At 39.6% G+C, this 18,235-nt stretch overlaps 1 protein-coding gene across 1 annotated transcript in view; it reads left to right on the top strand.

The window, feature by feature from the left end:
- Positions 1-18,235, top strand: part of STARD9 (StAR related lipid transfer domain containing 9) — a 108,592-nt gene that overhangs the window by 5,547 nt on the left and 84,810 nt on the right. The window contains 1 exon segment of the mRNA XM_031672886.2: positions 1,157-1,273. Coding sequence (XP_031528746.2) covers positions 1,157-1,273 — 117 coding nt within the window.

Here is an 18,235-nt window from a genome sequence, read left to right as displayed (position 1 = left end):
ACCACAGGCTAGGGCTAATTTTCTCCATCCCATTCCTCCATTTCCCAGGCCAGTGGAAGTGGAAGGGTTTCTTTCTTTCTGGGCCTTGGGCAGTGGAGAGGGACAGGGAAGCTGGCCGTGTGACTGCTGCTACAGTCAGCTTGCAGGTGGTACTCAGCATTCCTGAGAGCCGACGAAGCTGACTTGCAGGTTGAGAGTTATTGGGACCCCAGGCCCCCCAGCCATGCCCACTCCTTGGTTACTCCTGTGATGTGCTCTGTTTCCTTTTGTTGGTAGCTCTCTGCTGAAAGAGATCCGAGCCTGCCAAACTTTCAGCAGGAGCTCCCTAGGGACAAAAGGCCTTTCATTCTCTGCTGTCTCTTATTTATATCTCTGTTGCCTAATCACTTCAGCTGCTTTGTTCTGAAAGCTCATATTTTGGGTTCTTAAGAATAAATTCTGTCCAAGATCAAACTCTAATCTGCCCCCTGCACACCTTGTTGACTGCTTATTTCCCTGAGGTCAGTTGTCCTCTAGGAATCTCTTAGTCATTCTGACAGCCTCATTCTACCGTAATTTATGGTGCCTAGTTCAAGGGATTGTGTATCCCTGTCCAGAGTTTAAATTTTAAATGGTAAGACAGGCATTTCTGTGAATGCCATTCTCCCCAGTACCTGGAGGTCAGTACAGTTCTAAGTTCTAGCTCGACCCTTGTCTACCTTGGGCAGCTGGAGTGGTCCCACCTCTTCTGTCCAACATGCTTTCTAATTCACTTGAGGTGGATTCCCCAGGGACCTCTGTGACAGCTTTAAGTTGATAGAGCCTGTCAGGCCCAGGGGCTGACTTACTCAATGCATTTCCAGTGTCCTCTACAGAAATACATAGAGAAGAAATGATAATGGTAAGAAAGGCTTTTTCTCTCAAACTGTTTTATGCCTCAGGGAGTTGGTTTGTGAGTAGGTAGATAAGTGATAGTGTGACAGACAAATTTACTTCTCTGAGGCTTCACTCTACCTAACAAATACAAAGGATACTTTTTTTTCTTTTTTTGGTAGATATCGTAACTATTCTCATGACCAGTCCAGGTCTCTCTAGCTTCAGCAGAGAGGAATCAGTTCCACTGGCCAGATTCTTATATTATAGCAGAGAAGACACTGGATCCTATGTTTGATTTTAGGTGGACGGTCGACTCGATGGCTTTGGCGACTCCCGGGAGAAGGTTGTGGCATTTGGCTTTGATTACTGCTACTGGTCAGTCAACCCGGAGGACCCCCAGTATGCGTCTCAGGATGTGGTAATGTCATTATTTCCTTCACTCTCGCTGGGTCTTCATAACTGGATAATTATTGGGAAATTAACATGGAATCTGAGCCCTTGCTATTTCTTACTTATGATAGTTTGGTCAGAAACAAATGATGTTTTAATCTGAGAAATGGTGGTCAGAGGCATCAGTTGCAGAAAGAGCAGAGGAGATAGGAAAAGACTACTTTTCCAGGGCCCAGAAATTGGCTAGGGTCCATTTAGGCTTAGGCGTCAGCCTAATTTGGATGAGCCTGAGTTAGTTCAGGTGATGTTCTGCTCCAGTGGTAGGGGAATGGGCTCACCTCAAACCTGGCCTTCTGTTGTATGCTGCAGAAGGGCCCAGAGTTCTTTGAGGCTGATCTTTTCTTACAGCCTCAGGCTTGTGCTTGTGCCCCTGGGCTGAGTGCAAAGGGCTGGACAACTAGTCGGCCAGCCCACAATGTATGTAAGAGGCATATTTTGTTGATCTGAGGATTTTGAGGATCAGCCAAGGCTTTGCTGGCTAACGCTGCTGGTCACCCTTCCTGCCACTCATCTCTCCCACAAATTTCTAAGGCGGCAGGTCTAACCAGATGGGTCTGCAGGACTTCTCTCTATTTATCAGAAGCAGCAGCACTGTCCTGATTGGAGCACTGTCAAAGGTCATGCATTTAGTGCCCATGATGGCCAGCAAGCCTTGCCTCATTCAATTCTGTGACCATGGATGGTAGCCCTTATCCCAGCAGCCACCAGGTTCCTCTCTAAAATTAGAAAAATCATTTGTTTGGCCTTTTGTGGCTTTTCATATCCTCTTCCTTACATGTGAAAGAAAATATTAGAGGAATATGTCCTTAGAAAATAGCATTGGAAATGGAAATATTTGGAGGTGAACCCTAGACAACCATTGCCTATCAGTCTATATACCCTTGAATAAAAAACCAAAGTATGTTTTCTGCTAAGTATTTTAGTCTTTTGTGAAATGTTTCCTGATTATGCCAAAGAAACAATGTTACCAAGTTTGAGTGATTTAGAGGACAGCATAGGCATACCTTATTTTTTTAAACTTCATAGATACTGCATTTTTTATAAATTGAAAGTTTATGGCAAGTGTGCATCGAGCAAGTCTAGCCATGCCATTATTCACAGCATTTATTCGCTTCATGTCTCTGTATCACATTTTGGTAATTATCGTAATATTTAAAACTTCATTGTTATATTTATTATGGTGATCTGTGATCAGTGATCTTTGATGTTACTTGTTGAAGGCTCAGATGATGGTTAGCATTTTTTTTTCACATTTTTTTCTCTGTGATTTATCGTAACATTTTGTGTAATTTCCCTGTGCTATACAGTGTAATCTTGTTTATCTATTCTACAATTTTGAAATCCCAGTCTATCCCTTCCCACCCTCTACCCCCCCCGTAACCACAAGTCTGTATTCTCTGTCCATGAGTCTATTTCTGTCCTGTATTTATGCTTTGTTTTTGTTTGTTTTTGTTTTTTAGATTCCACATATGAGCGATCTCATATGGTATTTTTCTTTCTCTTTCTGGCTTACTTCACTTAGAATGACATTCTCTAGGAGCATCCATGTTGCTGCAAATGGCATTATGTTGTCGGTTTTTATGGCTGAGTAGTATTCCATTGTATAAATATACCACATCTTCTTTATCCAGTCACCTGTTGATGGACATTTAGGTTGTTTCCATGTTTTGGCTATTGTAAATAGTGCTGCTATGAACATTGGGGCGCAGGTGTCATCCTGAAGTAGATTTCCTTCTGGGTACAAGCCCAGGAGTGGGATTCCTGGGTCATGTGGTAAGTCTATTCCTAGACTTTTGAGGAGTCTCCACACTGTTTTCCATAGTGGCTGCACCAAACTGCATTCCCACCAGCAGTGTAGGAGGGTTCCCCTTTCTCCACAGCCTCTCCAGCATTTGTCATTTTTGGATTTTTGAATGACGGCCATTCTGACTGGTGTGAGGTGATACCTCATTGTAGTTTTGATTTGCATTTCTCTGATAATTAGTCATATTGAACATTTTTTCATGTGCTTTTTGATCATTTGTATGTCTTCCTTGGAGAGTTGCTTGTTTAGGTCTTCTGCCCATTTTTGGATTGGGTTGTTTATTTTTTTCTTATTGAGTTGTATAAGTTGCTTATATATTTTGGAGATCAAGCCTTTGTCGGTTTCACTTGCAAAAATTTTCTCCCATTCCGTAGGTTTTCAGCATTTTTTAGTAGTAAAGAATTTTTTTTCTTTTTTTATTGAGTTATAGTCATTTTACAATGTTGTATCAAATTCCAGGGTACAGCACAATTTTTCAGTTATACATGAACATACATATATTCATTGTCACATTTTTTTTTTTTGCTGTGAGCTACCACAAGATCTTGTAGATATTTCCTTGTGCTATACAATATAATCTTGTTTTTCTGTTCTACATCTACCTGTCAGTATCTACAAATTTTGAAATCCCAGTCTGTCTCTTCCCACCCGCTGCCCCCTTGGCAACCACAAGTTTATATTCTATGTCTATGAGTCTGTTTCTGTTTTGTATTTATGCTCTTTTCTTTTTTTTATTTTTTTAAGATTCCACATATGAGCAATCTCATATGGTGTTTTTCTTTCTCTTTCTGGCTTACTTCACTTAGAATGACATTCTCCAGGGACATCCATGTTGCTGCAAATGATGTTATGTTGTCATTTTTATGGTTGAATAGTATTCCATTGTATAAATATACCACAGCTTCTTTATCCAGTCATCTGTCAATGGACATTTAGGCTGTTTCCATGTCTTGGCTATTGTAAATAGTGCTTCTATAAACATTGGGGTGCAGGTGTCTTTTTGAAGTCGGGTTCCTTCTGGATATATGCCCAGGAGCCGGATTCCTGGGTCATATGGTAAGTCTATTCCTAGTCTTTTGAGGAATCTCCATACTGTTTTCCACAGTGGCTGCACCAAACTGCATTCCCACCAGCAGTGCAGGAGGGTTCCCTTTTCTCCACAGCCTCTCCAGCATTTGTCATTTGTGGACTTTTGAATGATGGCCAGATGATGTGATGTGATACCTCATCATAGTTTTGATTTGCATTTCTTTGATAATTAGTGATATTGAGCATTTTTTCATGTGCCTGTTGATCATTTGTATTTCTTCCTTGGAGAATTGCTTGTTTAGGTCTTTTGCCCATTTTTGGATTGGGTTTTTTTATGTTGTTGTTGTTATTAAGTCATATGAGCTGCTTATATATTCTGGAGATCAAGCCTTTGTCGGTTTCATTTGCAAAAATTTTCTCCCATTCCGTAGGTTGTTGTTTTGTTTTACTTATGGTTTCCTTTGCTGTGCAGAAGCTTGTAAGTTTAATTAGGTCCAATTTGTTTATTCTTGCTTTTATTTCTATTGCTTGGGTAGACTGCCCTAGGAGAACATTTTTGAGATGTATGTCACATAATATTTTGCCTATATTTTCTTCTAGGAGGTTTATTGTATCTTGTCTTATGTTTAAGTCTTTGATCCATTTTGAGTTGATTTTTGTGTATGGTGTAAGGAAGTGTTCTAGCTTCATTGATTTACATGCTTTCTTTTAGTAATAAAGAATTTTTAAATTAAGGTAGTACATTGTTCTTTAGACATAATGGCTGTCGCACACTTAGTAGACTACAGTATATGGAAACATAACTTCTGTATACACTAGGAAATCAAAAACTTCATATGACTTTCTTTGTCATGATTATTTGCTATATTGTGTTGATCTGGACTGGTAATATCTCCGAGGTATGCTTGTACTGATTCTCTGCTGATGCAGACTTTGAAGATGGTGGATAGTTCTGAACCATGGAATTCCCCATCCTTCCTTTTTGAGAGGAACATGTGGAAACGAAACCCTAGACCACTGTGAGATTTGTTGTTTCCCACATGTGGGTCCTTTCTCTTATAATATGAGCACCACACTTTTGTAGCCACAATGTGTTTGCTGTAAATGCTCAGCAGAAAAGGGCAGTGTGGGCATTACATGTTCCCTACAAAGTCTCTCTGTCCTTTGGAATTAGGAGGGCACTGGCAGGTCCAGGCTTGTCTTTTATCCCACACTCAAGCGGGTGTGAGATAGCTGGTTACTGTTTGTACTGTTCCACTGAGATCCTCCAAGAAGAGCCAGGAAAGGAACTGACTCTCAGATAAGACGACAGGACTCCTAGAGCAGTTCACAGTTGTGACTCCATTTATGGCATAGAAGACAGTGTCCTTTCTTTTAGCAGAAAGTGTGAGCATTTTGATGGCTATTTCAGTTCTCCCCGGCCATAGCACACCTAGGGCTGTTCTGTGTATCGTTAACTACTTTGTGTAACATTTGTTAGATCAGTAATCTGGGAAGTGTGTGTAAACAAAACAAAACTATATATCTGTATCTAGTTATATACCAACAAGTTTGGGTGTGATTTTGGTGTGAGGCTCACATTTTACATTTTTGTAGCTTCAGTGTATAGAATAATCCAGTGGAAGCCCAGAAGCCCATAGAGGAGGGGAACTCATAAATAAGATTATTCTTCTATTGCCTGATTTGAAGTTCGGTGGAAAGATCAAATGGGATTTGGACAGGAAGCCTGTGCAGAGAGATAAAACCAGTGTGTCCTGAGGTTTGTTCTGGCTTGTTTATTACTTGTCTAAGGCCCTCATCAGTCCTAAGGGGAGTCCGGATAGGAGAGGGAAGGAAAGGAACCTCTGTTACAGGCAGGAGTAAGGCCAGAGGTCCCAGAATGGAGGCAGAACTCATATTCACATGATTTGGTTGGAGGGACTGACCACTTTGACACAGCAGTTGGAGCCCAGACTTAACCCTAGTCGTTATGGCTCTGAGGTCACCAGGGGTAGGAGAGGCAGATTGTCATAAAATCATAGATCATGGGGAGGGAACGAGTTTAGATGTCATCCAGTTCATCCTCTCCCAAAGTATAGCAATCCTCTCTACTGCATTTGTGATCATATTTCAGGGGATGAGGGGAGAGGGGCCAGTCTTAAGGAAGTAAAATTTAGAGACAGTGAAATTCACCATGTAGTGTACAGTGTGCAGTTCTGTGAGTTTGGACAAATGCACCCAGTTGTGTAGCTTGTGCTACAATCAGTATATAGGACGGTGTATCATCCCCCAAATTCCTTCATGTTCCTTAGTAGTCAAACTCTTCTCCTTACCCCCAACTCCTGGCAACTGCTGATCTATTTTCTGTCCTTACAGTTTTGTCTGTTCCATAATGTTATATAAATGTAATAAAACTGTATGTAGCCTTTTGAATCTTGCTTATTTCTCTTGATGTGATATATTTGAGATTCACCTCCACTGTTATGTGTATCATGTCGTATTCCAACCTTGATTCAGACTTATTTAAATCATTTTCTTGCCCCAAAGGAATCTCATGGCTTTGGAAGTACTGATTCCTTTTTTTTTTAAATAGAAGTACAGTCAGTTACAGTGTGTCAATCTCTGGCGTGTATAGCACAATGTCCCAGTCATTGGAAGCACTGATTCTAACTGCAGAGAGTGAAGGCCCAAGTCCCTGGAGGACTGTGCCTCCTTCATCCCTGGGTTTCTTCCTTTTGTGAAGGAAGGACTGTCATCACCCTCAGAAGTACATCGCTGATTTGAGAATATCCAAATATCTGAGGGAAAACTTTCTCTGCTGGCCTTAGGGAGATTTTGAGCAACGTCATAAGCCACTACATGATAGATGTCAACAAGAAGTCATCTATTCAGTGTTGGCGCTGCCTCCTCCTCATAGTCTCTTTGAATGTTAGAACTTGGAGGGAACTTAGCAGTCACCTAGGCCAGGGTTTCTCAACCTCAGCACTCTTGATGTTTTGGTTGGATAATTCTCTGTTGTGGGAGGTCTGTCCTGGGCACTGTAGGATGTTTAACAACATCTGAGCCTCTACCTACTGGATGCCAGTAGCAGTCCCAATCGTGAAAATCAAAAATCTTTCCAGACACTGCCTACTCATCTAGGCCAAGCCCCTCATGTTCCGGATACAGCGAGTACCTTTCGTCGCTTAGTACATACAGGCAGGTAAGGCCCGAGCAGGACTGGACCCATGCTTCCTGTGGTGGCCTTTGCATTGCAGTGTACCATTTAACTTCCCTCTCTTTCTGTTTATTTTACAGACTCAGAAGATACAATAAAGATTAAAATTCCTTAGTGCTTTAGCACTTCCCAGTCCTTAGTGGTGACACACTTGAGCAAATGGGTCCTGTTTTAAACAGACATGAGCCTCTAGAGAACAAGTCAGCTATTGTAAGTCCTACTGAGAGGCAGCTTCCTTGTTGAATATCTATAGACTCTAAAAGTATATCATTTCATTTTATTGTGTCCCCAAATCTGTTAAACCTGAATTATTTACTTTCTTTGATAGATAAGGAAACCGAGGCACAGAAAGGTTACAAGACTTGCCTGAGTCCCTTAGCCAGTGAGTGCTGAAGCAGGGATTCAAACCCAAGACTGTCCAGCTCTCAGTTGTGTGCCATTTCCACCAAGCCTCACTGACTCTCAAAGTTAAACAAATCCCATTTAGTCGACTAGTGACCTGGTCATCTCTTTATTCACATTATCTGATTTAATCCCTCCAATAGCCTGAAAGGTAGATTTTATCCTTTTGTAGTTGAGGAAATTTGGCTGATCTGCCCAAAGTCACACAATAAAAAAACGAGTCTTAGGTTTGAACACAGGATCATTTGAATGCAAAGTTTGTATTCTTTACTGCATTATACTGTAAAAAAGAAGAAAGAAAACGGGGCAATAGGAAAAGGAAGAGATGGAAAATTGAGGAAGAGGAGAGAGGATGAAGGGGAAAGAGGAGGAGAGAAAAAAGGTTATAGTGAATGGGGATGGGCAGGGATAACACCCCCGTCTTGTCCATTACCTCATGACCCTGGAGTGTATTTCTTAAGGCAGGTCGTTTTTGGTCTAAACTATGTTTTTAGTCTTTAATCTTTGGACTTGCAGCCAAGGCTTTTCATAAAAGTTGAGCTACATTTTATCTGGCTTGAATCTGTATTAAAGTTAATTGGCTTCTTCTCTGAAGTTAGACCTGGATTTGAATTCAGGCACCACCACTTACGAGCTGTCTTCCTTTGGACAAGTTACTTAACCTCTCTGAGTACTAGTTTCTTCAACTTGAGTTACTGTGAGGAGGAAACTAATTAATGATATAAAGTGCCCAGCCCCCAGCTTGGCAACAAGGAGTTGAGTAAGGGAGGTCACAAGTGCTGTGGCTTGGGTCCCTGTTGTGATTACCACTATCACACACAGTATCACAGGGTACGAGGGAAGGGAGACGCATGCTTCTTTCTAAGAGTTGAGCTAGATTTGAAAATCTGTTCTTTGAATCTGGTTGTGATCCCTTCTGGGATTAGTGTGCTCCCCTTGGAAAATTAACTTCCCTCCCTTCCTCCTGGTCAGGAACATCTGTTGGAGCAGGAGTCCTCTGCTCAAGCATATTGTGTTTGGGTGATTGTGTGTTTGTAAAACTTTCCATGAGGAGCATTAGCTCAGCTTTACCCACCAAGGGCTGTAACTGGCTGCCAAAACAAGTGCAGACTGAGTCAACAGAAAGCACGTCAGGAACAAAAAGTCACCAGCCCTTTGTGGAAAGCAGTTGCTCCTAGTCTCAAGGGAATCTTTGTTTTAAAATGCTCTGTTCTTTGGCTAAAACACAGTACCTAAAACGCTTGTGGCTTTTCCAGATAAAAAAAATCCTGTGAGTGAGCAAGAGATTTCCTCCCTACAACCGCTGAATCCAAAACTGAAATGATAGCAGCAATGTTTTTGTGCTTGTTGTTGTTTTAACATTGTTTCATCTCCACAGTACACTGAACAGCAACACACAGAACATCCATTGCCTACCCTCAAAGAGCCCTGGTAGGGGGTGAAGGAAGGGGGGTGTGTGTGTGTGTGAGAGAGAGAGAAAGGGGGAGAGGGAGGGAGGGAGGCAGGGGGAGAGAGAGAGAGATTTTTTTGGTGAATATTTTCTCCAGTTCCGGACTTCAGCTTGAGAATGTTAGGAACTTGGAGAGGCTTCAGAGGAGAAGCCCACACACCTAAAAATGATTAAAGGACTGACTGCAGGAACCAAGAGGAAAGCCACTGTCAGTGTAGGAGCCTTCGCATGCATTCTGCATGTGATTATTTAATGAAGGACTGTTGCTCCGGGGGGCGGGAAGACAGGTGATAATAATGCCATGCAAGTACAGAATAGGATGATTATAACAGTTTATGGAACATTAGAATAAAATAGAAGATTTTTATTGTCATTAGGATAAAATAGAGGTTTTCAGATGAAATTGCATAGGATTGTATGTAATTAGGACATGAAGAGCAACTTGTGCGGAATTTTGAATCCTGATATGTGGTAGCTAACTAGTTTGACTTTAGAATTCCAGAATATTGATGTTAAAAGAAATGCTGGAGACCATTTAAGACACTTACTTTGAAGATGAAGGCCTCAAGAGACAAAAATAACAGTTACAGAATTTTTTTTCCTTTCTTTTTGGCCAGCCCAGAATTGTGCTTGATGTTGCAGGGAAGTGCTTGTTGCTTATTCTAATGACGGGGCCATGAACTGCAATACAGAGTTTCCTGCATGACAGGAAGTGTGCCGCTTGGCTGAATCCCAAGGAAAGAGCTTGTTCTTTAGACTGGACCTATCGCTGACTCTGTACTCCATCAAGATGAGGAAATTGCACTATTGCCATCTGGTAGTGTGGGGAAATGTTGAATGCCTTTTACTGTTATTACGGCTTATCTAATGTGACCGGGCGGTGACTAGTTAAAATGCTGCCACAGAAGTAGCATTTCTGTGTGGGGCTACAACCCATTATAAGATGAAGACAAATGATCTATTACCTCCTGCCTCAGAAAGGGTGAGGTGGAGAGGAATATGACCCTCACTTCTGTTGTATGTCCTGACTTGGGAGTGTGAATGAAGGCTCTGGAGAAGAGGAAAGACTGTGAAAGAGCTACTGAAACTGAGGTGGGACCTTGGAGAAGCAAGAGGAGGGGAAACATGAAGAAGAAACTAAAGTGAGAAGGAATTTGAGGGTTGACAGGGGTTAGGATTATACACCACTTTTTGCAGTGGATATTATCTCCAACTTAGGTATAGGAATACTCAGATAGGTTGAGTAGGCCACACAGCCAAGTGATGGAACCAGCTTTGATTGTGTGATTCCAAAATTCAAGCTCTCAAATGCTTTACCAAACACAGCTCTGTTTATTTCTCTATTTCCACTGCTGCAAATCTTAAATGATAATTAATGGTTATTGGGTTGACAATTCAATTTATGCTTCAGTGGTTGACAGGCAGATTAGGACTCTGCCTTCTTGAATCTTGCTGCCTGTTTTGAGAAGGCAGTTTGCCTAAGATAGAGAACCACAGACATCTTTGAGTTTCTCTGTACATCCCTTTCCCTAATGCATGTATGTGCTAGGGAACTGGGGAAGCACGTGGGCGTCAAAGCATTTTCTCATGAATAGTTGCAGAGCTGTGTACATTCCATTACTAGCGCTATTTCTTCCCAACCAAGATGGAGACAGAAGTAGAGGGGAGAGAAGTTTATAAGAGAAAGCCTTTTTGTGCAATACTTGGATGGGGATCTGCAGGCATGAGTGGGGGAAGGGAGATTACCATGAGTGTTTCATTTCAGTACGTTCCCTCTGCCAATAGCACAGCTGCTCAACTCCATAAGCATGACCATCGGCTGGATTTTAAAGAAATAAGGTCATTCTTTTGGCTTCAACTAACTCATTTTTCTCCTCTCTAGAAATTTGATTATAAATCTTTAAAGATTAACTTTTAGACTCAGAAAAATCTGAAGAACAGAGATCCTTGACACAATGCTTTCTGTTGGTGCTGAATGCACAAAAATGAACAGAAACTGGAGAAATCTCAAAATGCAAAAACTTGTTTGGATTCTTTTTCTCTTCTGTGAGCCAAGGGTAACAGATACTTCTGGTGGTATCTTGAGTCCTTGAGATTTAGGCTGGAGAGAGAGGTTATCTGTAGGGGAGGCATTCCCAATGCTTGATAGTCAGCTGGAGACCTGGGGCAGCCTGAGCATAAATATAGATAGAGGTCCTAAGACAGTTGTCCTTGCCGTCTTCCAGACGTTTTCTTGCTTGCATCTGCTATGCTGAGAAGTTGCCCTGTACTCCACTCCCTTTACACTTGAATTTGGCCTGGGTTTTAAAGGATTGTCAGTTATTTACTTGAAGAAGAGAGGTGTGATGATGGAGATGATCACTTTGACAGTCTTTGGAAAAACTGATTTGCAAAATCATCTGAACAGGAGATATAAAGTAAAGAGCAGCCCGTTGAACAAAAGGTCTTTGTGTCCACCACAGCGGGACAAGTGTGCATAGGCAGACTGATAACAGTAGGCTTCTCCAGAGGAAGCCACCTGGTCCACATCGCCAGGTGCTAAATTCTCTCCCACATACTTGCACAATAAGCCTGTGTCCAAGTTCCCTCTCAGCACCTTTCAATGGTCCTCTGTTTGGGGGAGCCAGTTCAGCTGACCAACAAAAGGCCCCTTCTAAGTGCACTGTTCTAAAAAGGGTTCAGAGAGGGTGGGGAAAGCAATGGGACTCATTTCTCTCTAGTTCTATGCTCAGCAGAAAGCAGACAACTGCATAAAAACGTGTCAGCAAATTAGTTTATTAAAATATTTTGCTATAAAGGCCATACAAGCTAATTGGAAAATATTCACACAATACAGAAGGATATAATGTAAAAAGTGAAAATGCCTCCCCCTCCATGCCTCCTCACCAGTCTCATTCTCTAGGGGTAAAAGCACTGTCTGCAGTTTCCTTGGTATCCTTTCAGACAGTCTCCAAACATAAGTAAGCATATAGTATGTATCTTTAAAAAAATAATACGAAGGGGCTTACACTGTACATACTATTTTTCAACTTGCTTTATTCTACTCAATTTATCTTAGCCCTAATTTATTTGTAGTACCTATAGTTCCACCTCATTGTTTTAACGCTACACAGAATTCCCTTGTACAAAGGTAGCAGTTTAACAAGTTTTCTAGTGATAGACAGGCCATTTCCAGCTAAATGTATAATATAATGTATCCTTGTATATTATAATTGTAATTCCATAATTATGTATGGGCTGTTGTATAATATATAACATATTTCTGTTATTCTCTAATACAAGAGTGAGCACCTTTGTATTTTTGCAAGTGTAATTGTAAGGTAAATTGCTCCAAGTGCAGCTGCATGTTCAGAGAGTATGTATCATTTTAAATTTTAATAGATATTTGTCTAATTGCCTTCCAAAAAGATTATATCAATTTACACCCCTAACAATAGTGTATCAGAATATTTTACCACATCCCTTGTCAACACTAGGTGTTATCAAAGTCTTTAATCTTTACCTCTCTGATAGGTAGAAATAGTGTCTTATTTTTGGCTTTTCTTCTTTTTATAACTGAGATTGAGCATCTTTTTATGTTTCTTGGCCATTTGTATCTTTTCTTCTCTGTGAATTATGTGTTCATGTATTTTCCCCAGTTTTCTACCATATTGTTCATCTTTTCTTATTTTTAAGAGCAGTTAGAATATTAAGAAAATTAATCCCTATGTCATATGGTAATTTTTTCCATGATGTGTGTGTGTGTTTGTGTTTAAATGTAGTCAAATTTATTGACCTTTCTCTATGGCTTCCTAGTGTGTTAAGCTTAGAAAGGCCTTTCATTCTGGGAATATGAGTATTTGCTATTTTTTTTTCTGGCATGCTAATTGATTTATCATCTTAGTATTTGAATATTTGATTCATTTGAATTTTTTGATGTAAGACATGAGGTGGAGCTTCAGCTTTTTTCCCCCCAGATAGCTAGTCACTAGTCTCATTACCATTTATTGAGCACCCATCCTTTCTCCACTGATAGGAAAAACGCACTTTTATCATTTATTTAATTCCCGTAAACACCTGGGGTCTCCTTTAAAACTATTTTGTTTCATTGATCTGTTTGTATTCTTGTGCCAGAAGCACACTGTTTTGGAAGTTTTCAAATATTCATAAAGACATATACCATACTGTCTTACTACTTTTATTTAAAAATTTTTTTTAACTTTAATTTTTTTAAACCTTTATTTTTGGGGGGAGAGGAGCTAATTAGATTTGTTTATTTATTTATGTGTTCATTTATTTATTTTTGATGGAAGTACTGGGGATTGAAACCAGGACCTCGTGCATGCTAAGCCCACGCTCTACCACTGTTTTACTACTTTCCTCTATTTTACTACTTTTTAATGTTGGACTGGGCAAGTACCTTCTCATGTCTTTCTCCTGGTTAATAATATCCTGGTTACTTTGGTTTTCGCTCTTCCCCAGAAGGCCATATGCTTCTCTGCTTTTGCTCATGCTGGTTCCTTTTTCTAAACTATCTCACCTCCCTGTTTCTGCCATTCAGTGCTGCTTGTTCTTCAATAACCAGTTAAAAGGGTACTTCCTCTTTGAAGTTGTCACTGTCCCTTAGAGCCTTATGGTATCTTGTTACTCTCTTGTGACACTCTGCATATTAACTAAAATTAATGCTCTTTGGGTACATGACTTTTTCTATTAGACTGAGTGACCCTTGAAGGCAGACTAGGCCTCATCCATCTTTGAATACCCTACATTTCCTAGCACATTTCATTCATTCATTCAGTGAGCATTTAGAAGGCAGCTGTCATCTACAACACAGTGGTGTTGAGTGCTGGGAATGTGGAGCGATGTAAGATGTGATCCCTGCCCTCAGAAAGCTTACAGTCCTATTGGGAATAGTAATTATTATTATTGAAAATACAATATTTATATTTATTTATAAATAATTTTTAAAATAAAAATAATAAACAATACCAAGCATTCAAGTGTTAAATGAATGGTGCTTACATTAAGTACTTCAGGAATCCAGAGGAATAACACACTCTCCCAAGGTTGCTTTGAATGAGTTCAAGGGAGGTCATTTAGTCAGATGGAAAGGCATAAGCAGAAACTGTAGGGCAAGAATATAGAAGAAGTGTTTGAGTGGATTAGGTGCCAGCGCAGGGTGACGCTAAAAGGATGTAGTCACAGTGCCTGTCTCTCCAGGTGTTCCAGTAGGCTAGACTCTCCCATTCCACCTCTGAGCTGCCCAGACTCCTAGTAGATACGGAAGCTAACCTTAGGTTCTCTGGTACAGTGACGCTGTGGTCTGAGGAGCATGCTGGATACTTAGCTGAGTCCAGCAGATACAGATCATGTCACACAGGCCATGATGGTTTTTAACCTGAAGGCAGGAGGCAGAATATCTTGGGTTATAGAAACAGCGTTCACTCACTCAACAAACATTTAACCTGTGGTGTGCCAGGCATATGCTAAGTGCTGGATAAGCAAACAGAGAGAGAGAGTTATGAGTGTGTATGATAGAGACAGAGTTTTGCTCAGTTTCCTTTATCTCACTTGATGTATCACCTTTCTTGCTAATCAGATTTTGAGCAAATCTAATGTCTCATTCAAGATTCCTTCTTTTGTAGAGGTTTTAATAGGCTATAGTGTCTATACCATCTTTCTGTCCACCTTGCTGTTGCTCAGACATCACTGTGTTCCTTTGTTTCCAGACCTTGTTTTGGGGCCATGGTATCTCCATCTTTGCCACTTTCTCTGGAGTCTGACCCTGGGCCAACATACAGATCTGTTCTTGTTCCAGAATGTTAGAAATACCTGATTTCCTGTAGAAGAATGCCTCCTAGGAGCACATTACTGGTTTTTCCTTCTGGATGTGCTGGTTGAGCTTTACTAAAGACCGTGTGTGTCCAAATGCCTCCTTTCAGTGAGAGGGAAAGGATATGCTTCTTATTTCTTGGGAACAAGATATACAGAGCCTAGGGTATCTGCCTTTCTCCTCAAAGTGTAGACTTTGGTTTTGCCTAGAGCTTGTTCGATGTAGACGTTCAGATCCAACCCAAATGTACTTACTCAAAATCTGCATTTTAAAGAGATCACCAGGTGATATGTGTGCACATGAAAGTAATTAAAGAAGCAGATTCAGTTCCAAAAGGTCTGGGTTGGAGCTTGAGATGCTTCTAGACTGAGGACTACATTTTTAGTAATAGGATTCTAGAGTATATGATATTTTGCACCCTAAATTATACAACTCTGAATTGATGACTGCTTTTCCCAAGGCCCAGATAACTACACTTTTGCTTTGGCCAAAAAATGTGAATTATTCCTTGATCGATACTTCTCTTACTTGTCTATCTGGCTAACTCAAGAAAAAAGCTGTATTAGATTCTGGCATATCTACTTACATAACTGCCATCTCAGGCAGACCTTGATGGCTTTTGGTCTATTGGAATAAATAAGCTTTATATCATGTGATTTGAATAGCCTTGGTTTTCTTATCTTTCAAGAGGAAGTGATAATCCCCACCTACCAACATCATAGGAATATTGTGAGAATAAAATAATTAGGTGTGAGAGGACTCTAAAAAAATTTAGAAAGATTAAATGAGTATCTGTTGGTGTTGTTACGGCTACATTATATTCTCTGGTGTTTCTGTACCAAGAAAAACAATCTCTTTACAGAATTCTATATATTGCTAATGAAAGTATCTTCTGCTCTTAATGCTTTAACAAAAATATTTTTCTTTCAAAAATACTGCAATTTATTAGTTTTTAAAAATATTTAATATATGCACATGGCAGAAAAAAACAGTACAAAATGACAGAGTGAAAAATATCTCTTTTCTATCTCCAACTATATCCTTCCCCTATGCTGAGGCAGTCATTGTTATTAATTTCCTGTATATATTCCTAGATAGTCTATGCAACTATAATCATGTAGCTGTGTATTTCTTCTCTTTTAAAACATGGTAGCACACACATATTATTCTGAGTTTTGCTTTGTTCTGTTAGTATATCTTGGAGATATTTTCATATCCGTATATATGATTACCTTACTTTTTTGGTGGTCACATAGTAACAGTGTGTGCAAGTATACTATAATTTATTTGCTACTATGAACTTTTAAACTGTTTTTTAAAAATATTTTTCTTTTTTTTTTTTAATGGAGGTCCTGGGGATTGAACCCAGGAACTTGTGCATGCTAAGCACACACTCTACCACTGAGCTATATCCCTTCCCCCTAAACTGCTTATGTCTTTATACTTACAGTGAATTTCTTGTAGGCAGCATGTATATAATTGTGTCTTGCTTTGTTTTCCTAATTAGACAGTCTCTGCCTTTAATTGGGGCTGTTGAGACCATTTACATTTAATGTTATTAATGATATAATTAGGACAATTGTTTTGCTGTTTTTTATTTGACCTATCTGTTCTTTGTTCCTTTTTTGTATTTTTATGCCTTTTTTGGATTGAGTATTTCTGTGATTTCATTTTATTTTTGTTGGTTTATCAGCTCTCTTTGTTTTGTCAGTGGTTGCTTTAGGATTTATGTTTATGGTATACATTTCTAACTTATCACAGTCTATTTTTAAATGATAGTATATTACTTCCCACATGAAATAAGATACGTTAAATACTTATATTTCTTCTCTTTTAGTTTTTATACTGTTAAGCCATACATTTTATGTCTACATATGTTATGAACTCCATAATATATTGTTGATAGTTTTGTTTAAGGAGTAAATTATCTTTTAAAGAATTCAAATAATAAGAAAAAAATCTTATTTGCCCATATAGTTACCAGTTCTAGTGTTCATTTCTTTTTATAAATCCATAGTTCCATCTGGTGTCATTTTCCTTCTATTAGTACATTCTTTAACTTTATTTCAGCTGTCATATTTCAGACAGGGCAAAGATGGAAACTATTTTTGTTTTATATCTGACAAACCGTGTAGTGTTAAGTCTGGTATCAGCAGATGATCCACTTTGGTTTGTGATTGCTCTACGGACTCAGCAGAGCAAATCTGAAGTTAGCATCTGTCTCCTAAACCAGAGGCAGTCAGAGCCTTTGACAGGTACAGTGACTTCTAGAGCATGTATGGGAGAGTTTTCCTTATATTTTAAAGCCAAACAAAATCAGAAGTTGACAATTTACTGTGAAACATTTTGGAGCATTTCCAGTTGTAAGTCTTAGGCTATCCAACATCCTGGTTGGTGCTTGCTGTTCTTTCTGAACTGCATTTTTGGGGGCAGTGGGACAGGAGTTCACCTTCCTATTTTATTTCCTGGGATCTGAAGTTAAGGGTGGTCGTTACTGTATACTGGCTCTAATTATTCTGTGATTTGCGTACCTTTACATAAGCTCAGCTTCCAGCAAAAATAGTCTTTTTAGAATTGTGAGCAGGTGTGGGGGTGAAGGGAAACAATCTATCTTCTGTTTACATCTACCTGGTTGGCCCCCTTTTCTCTCACCTCTCCCTTAAATCAACATTAGATTTGATTTATCCCTTATTTGTGAAAGCTCATTAAGGTCATTTAATATGTTATTTTACCTTGTTGATTCATTCATTCAACATACATCTTACTGAAAAATACGCCAAGAATTGTGCTAGGTGTTGGAAATAACCAATGAGAATTGGACATTGTACTTACCCTTTAAAAACTCATAGTTCTTGAGGGAGACAGATACATTAAGAGCTAATTACTTCACAATGTAGGAAATACTGTAATAAACATTTTAATCAAGCATTTGAAAAAACTCAGAGGGAAATAGGCCTTTTTGTCAGGGGTTGCAAGGGTAGGTTGTCAAAAAGTTTAGTTCGTAGCGTGACTGCTGTTTTCAGGACTGAATAGGATTTAAACCTGTAGTTCCCTTCCAAAGGTGGAAAGGGCATCTCTTCTTAAGACTAGAAGGTAGTGCTTTACATACATGGATTTAACTACACAGCTTGGTGAATATCCAAAAAGATTAGTGGCTTCTCAAACCAGCACATGAATCATTCAGTGGTCTTAACTTGGAGTTCCCTCCTGGTTTCATTCTAAATACTGTTTAGTCTT

The sequence above is a fragment of the Vicugna pacos genome, chromosome 6, assembly GCF_048564905.1.
Source record: "Vicugna pacos chromosome 6, VicPac4, whole genome shotgun sequence".
NCBI classification, from domain to species: Eukaryota; Metazoa; Chordata; class Mammalia; order Artiodactyla; family Camelidae; genus Vicugna; species Vicugna pacos.
Note: the sequence above shows the minus strand (reverse complement) of the source record. Positions and strands in the feature narration are given on the sequence as shown.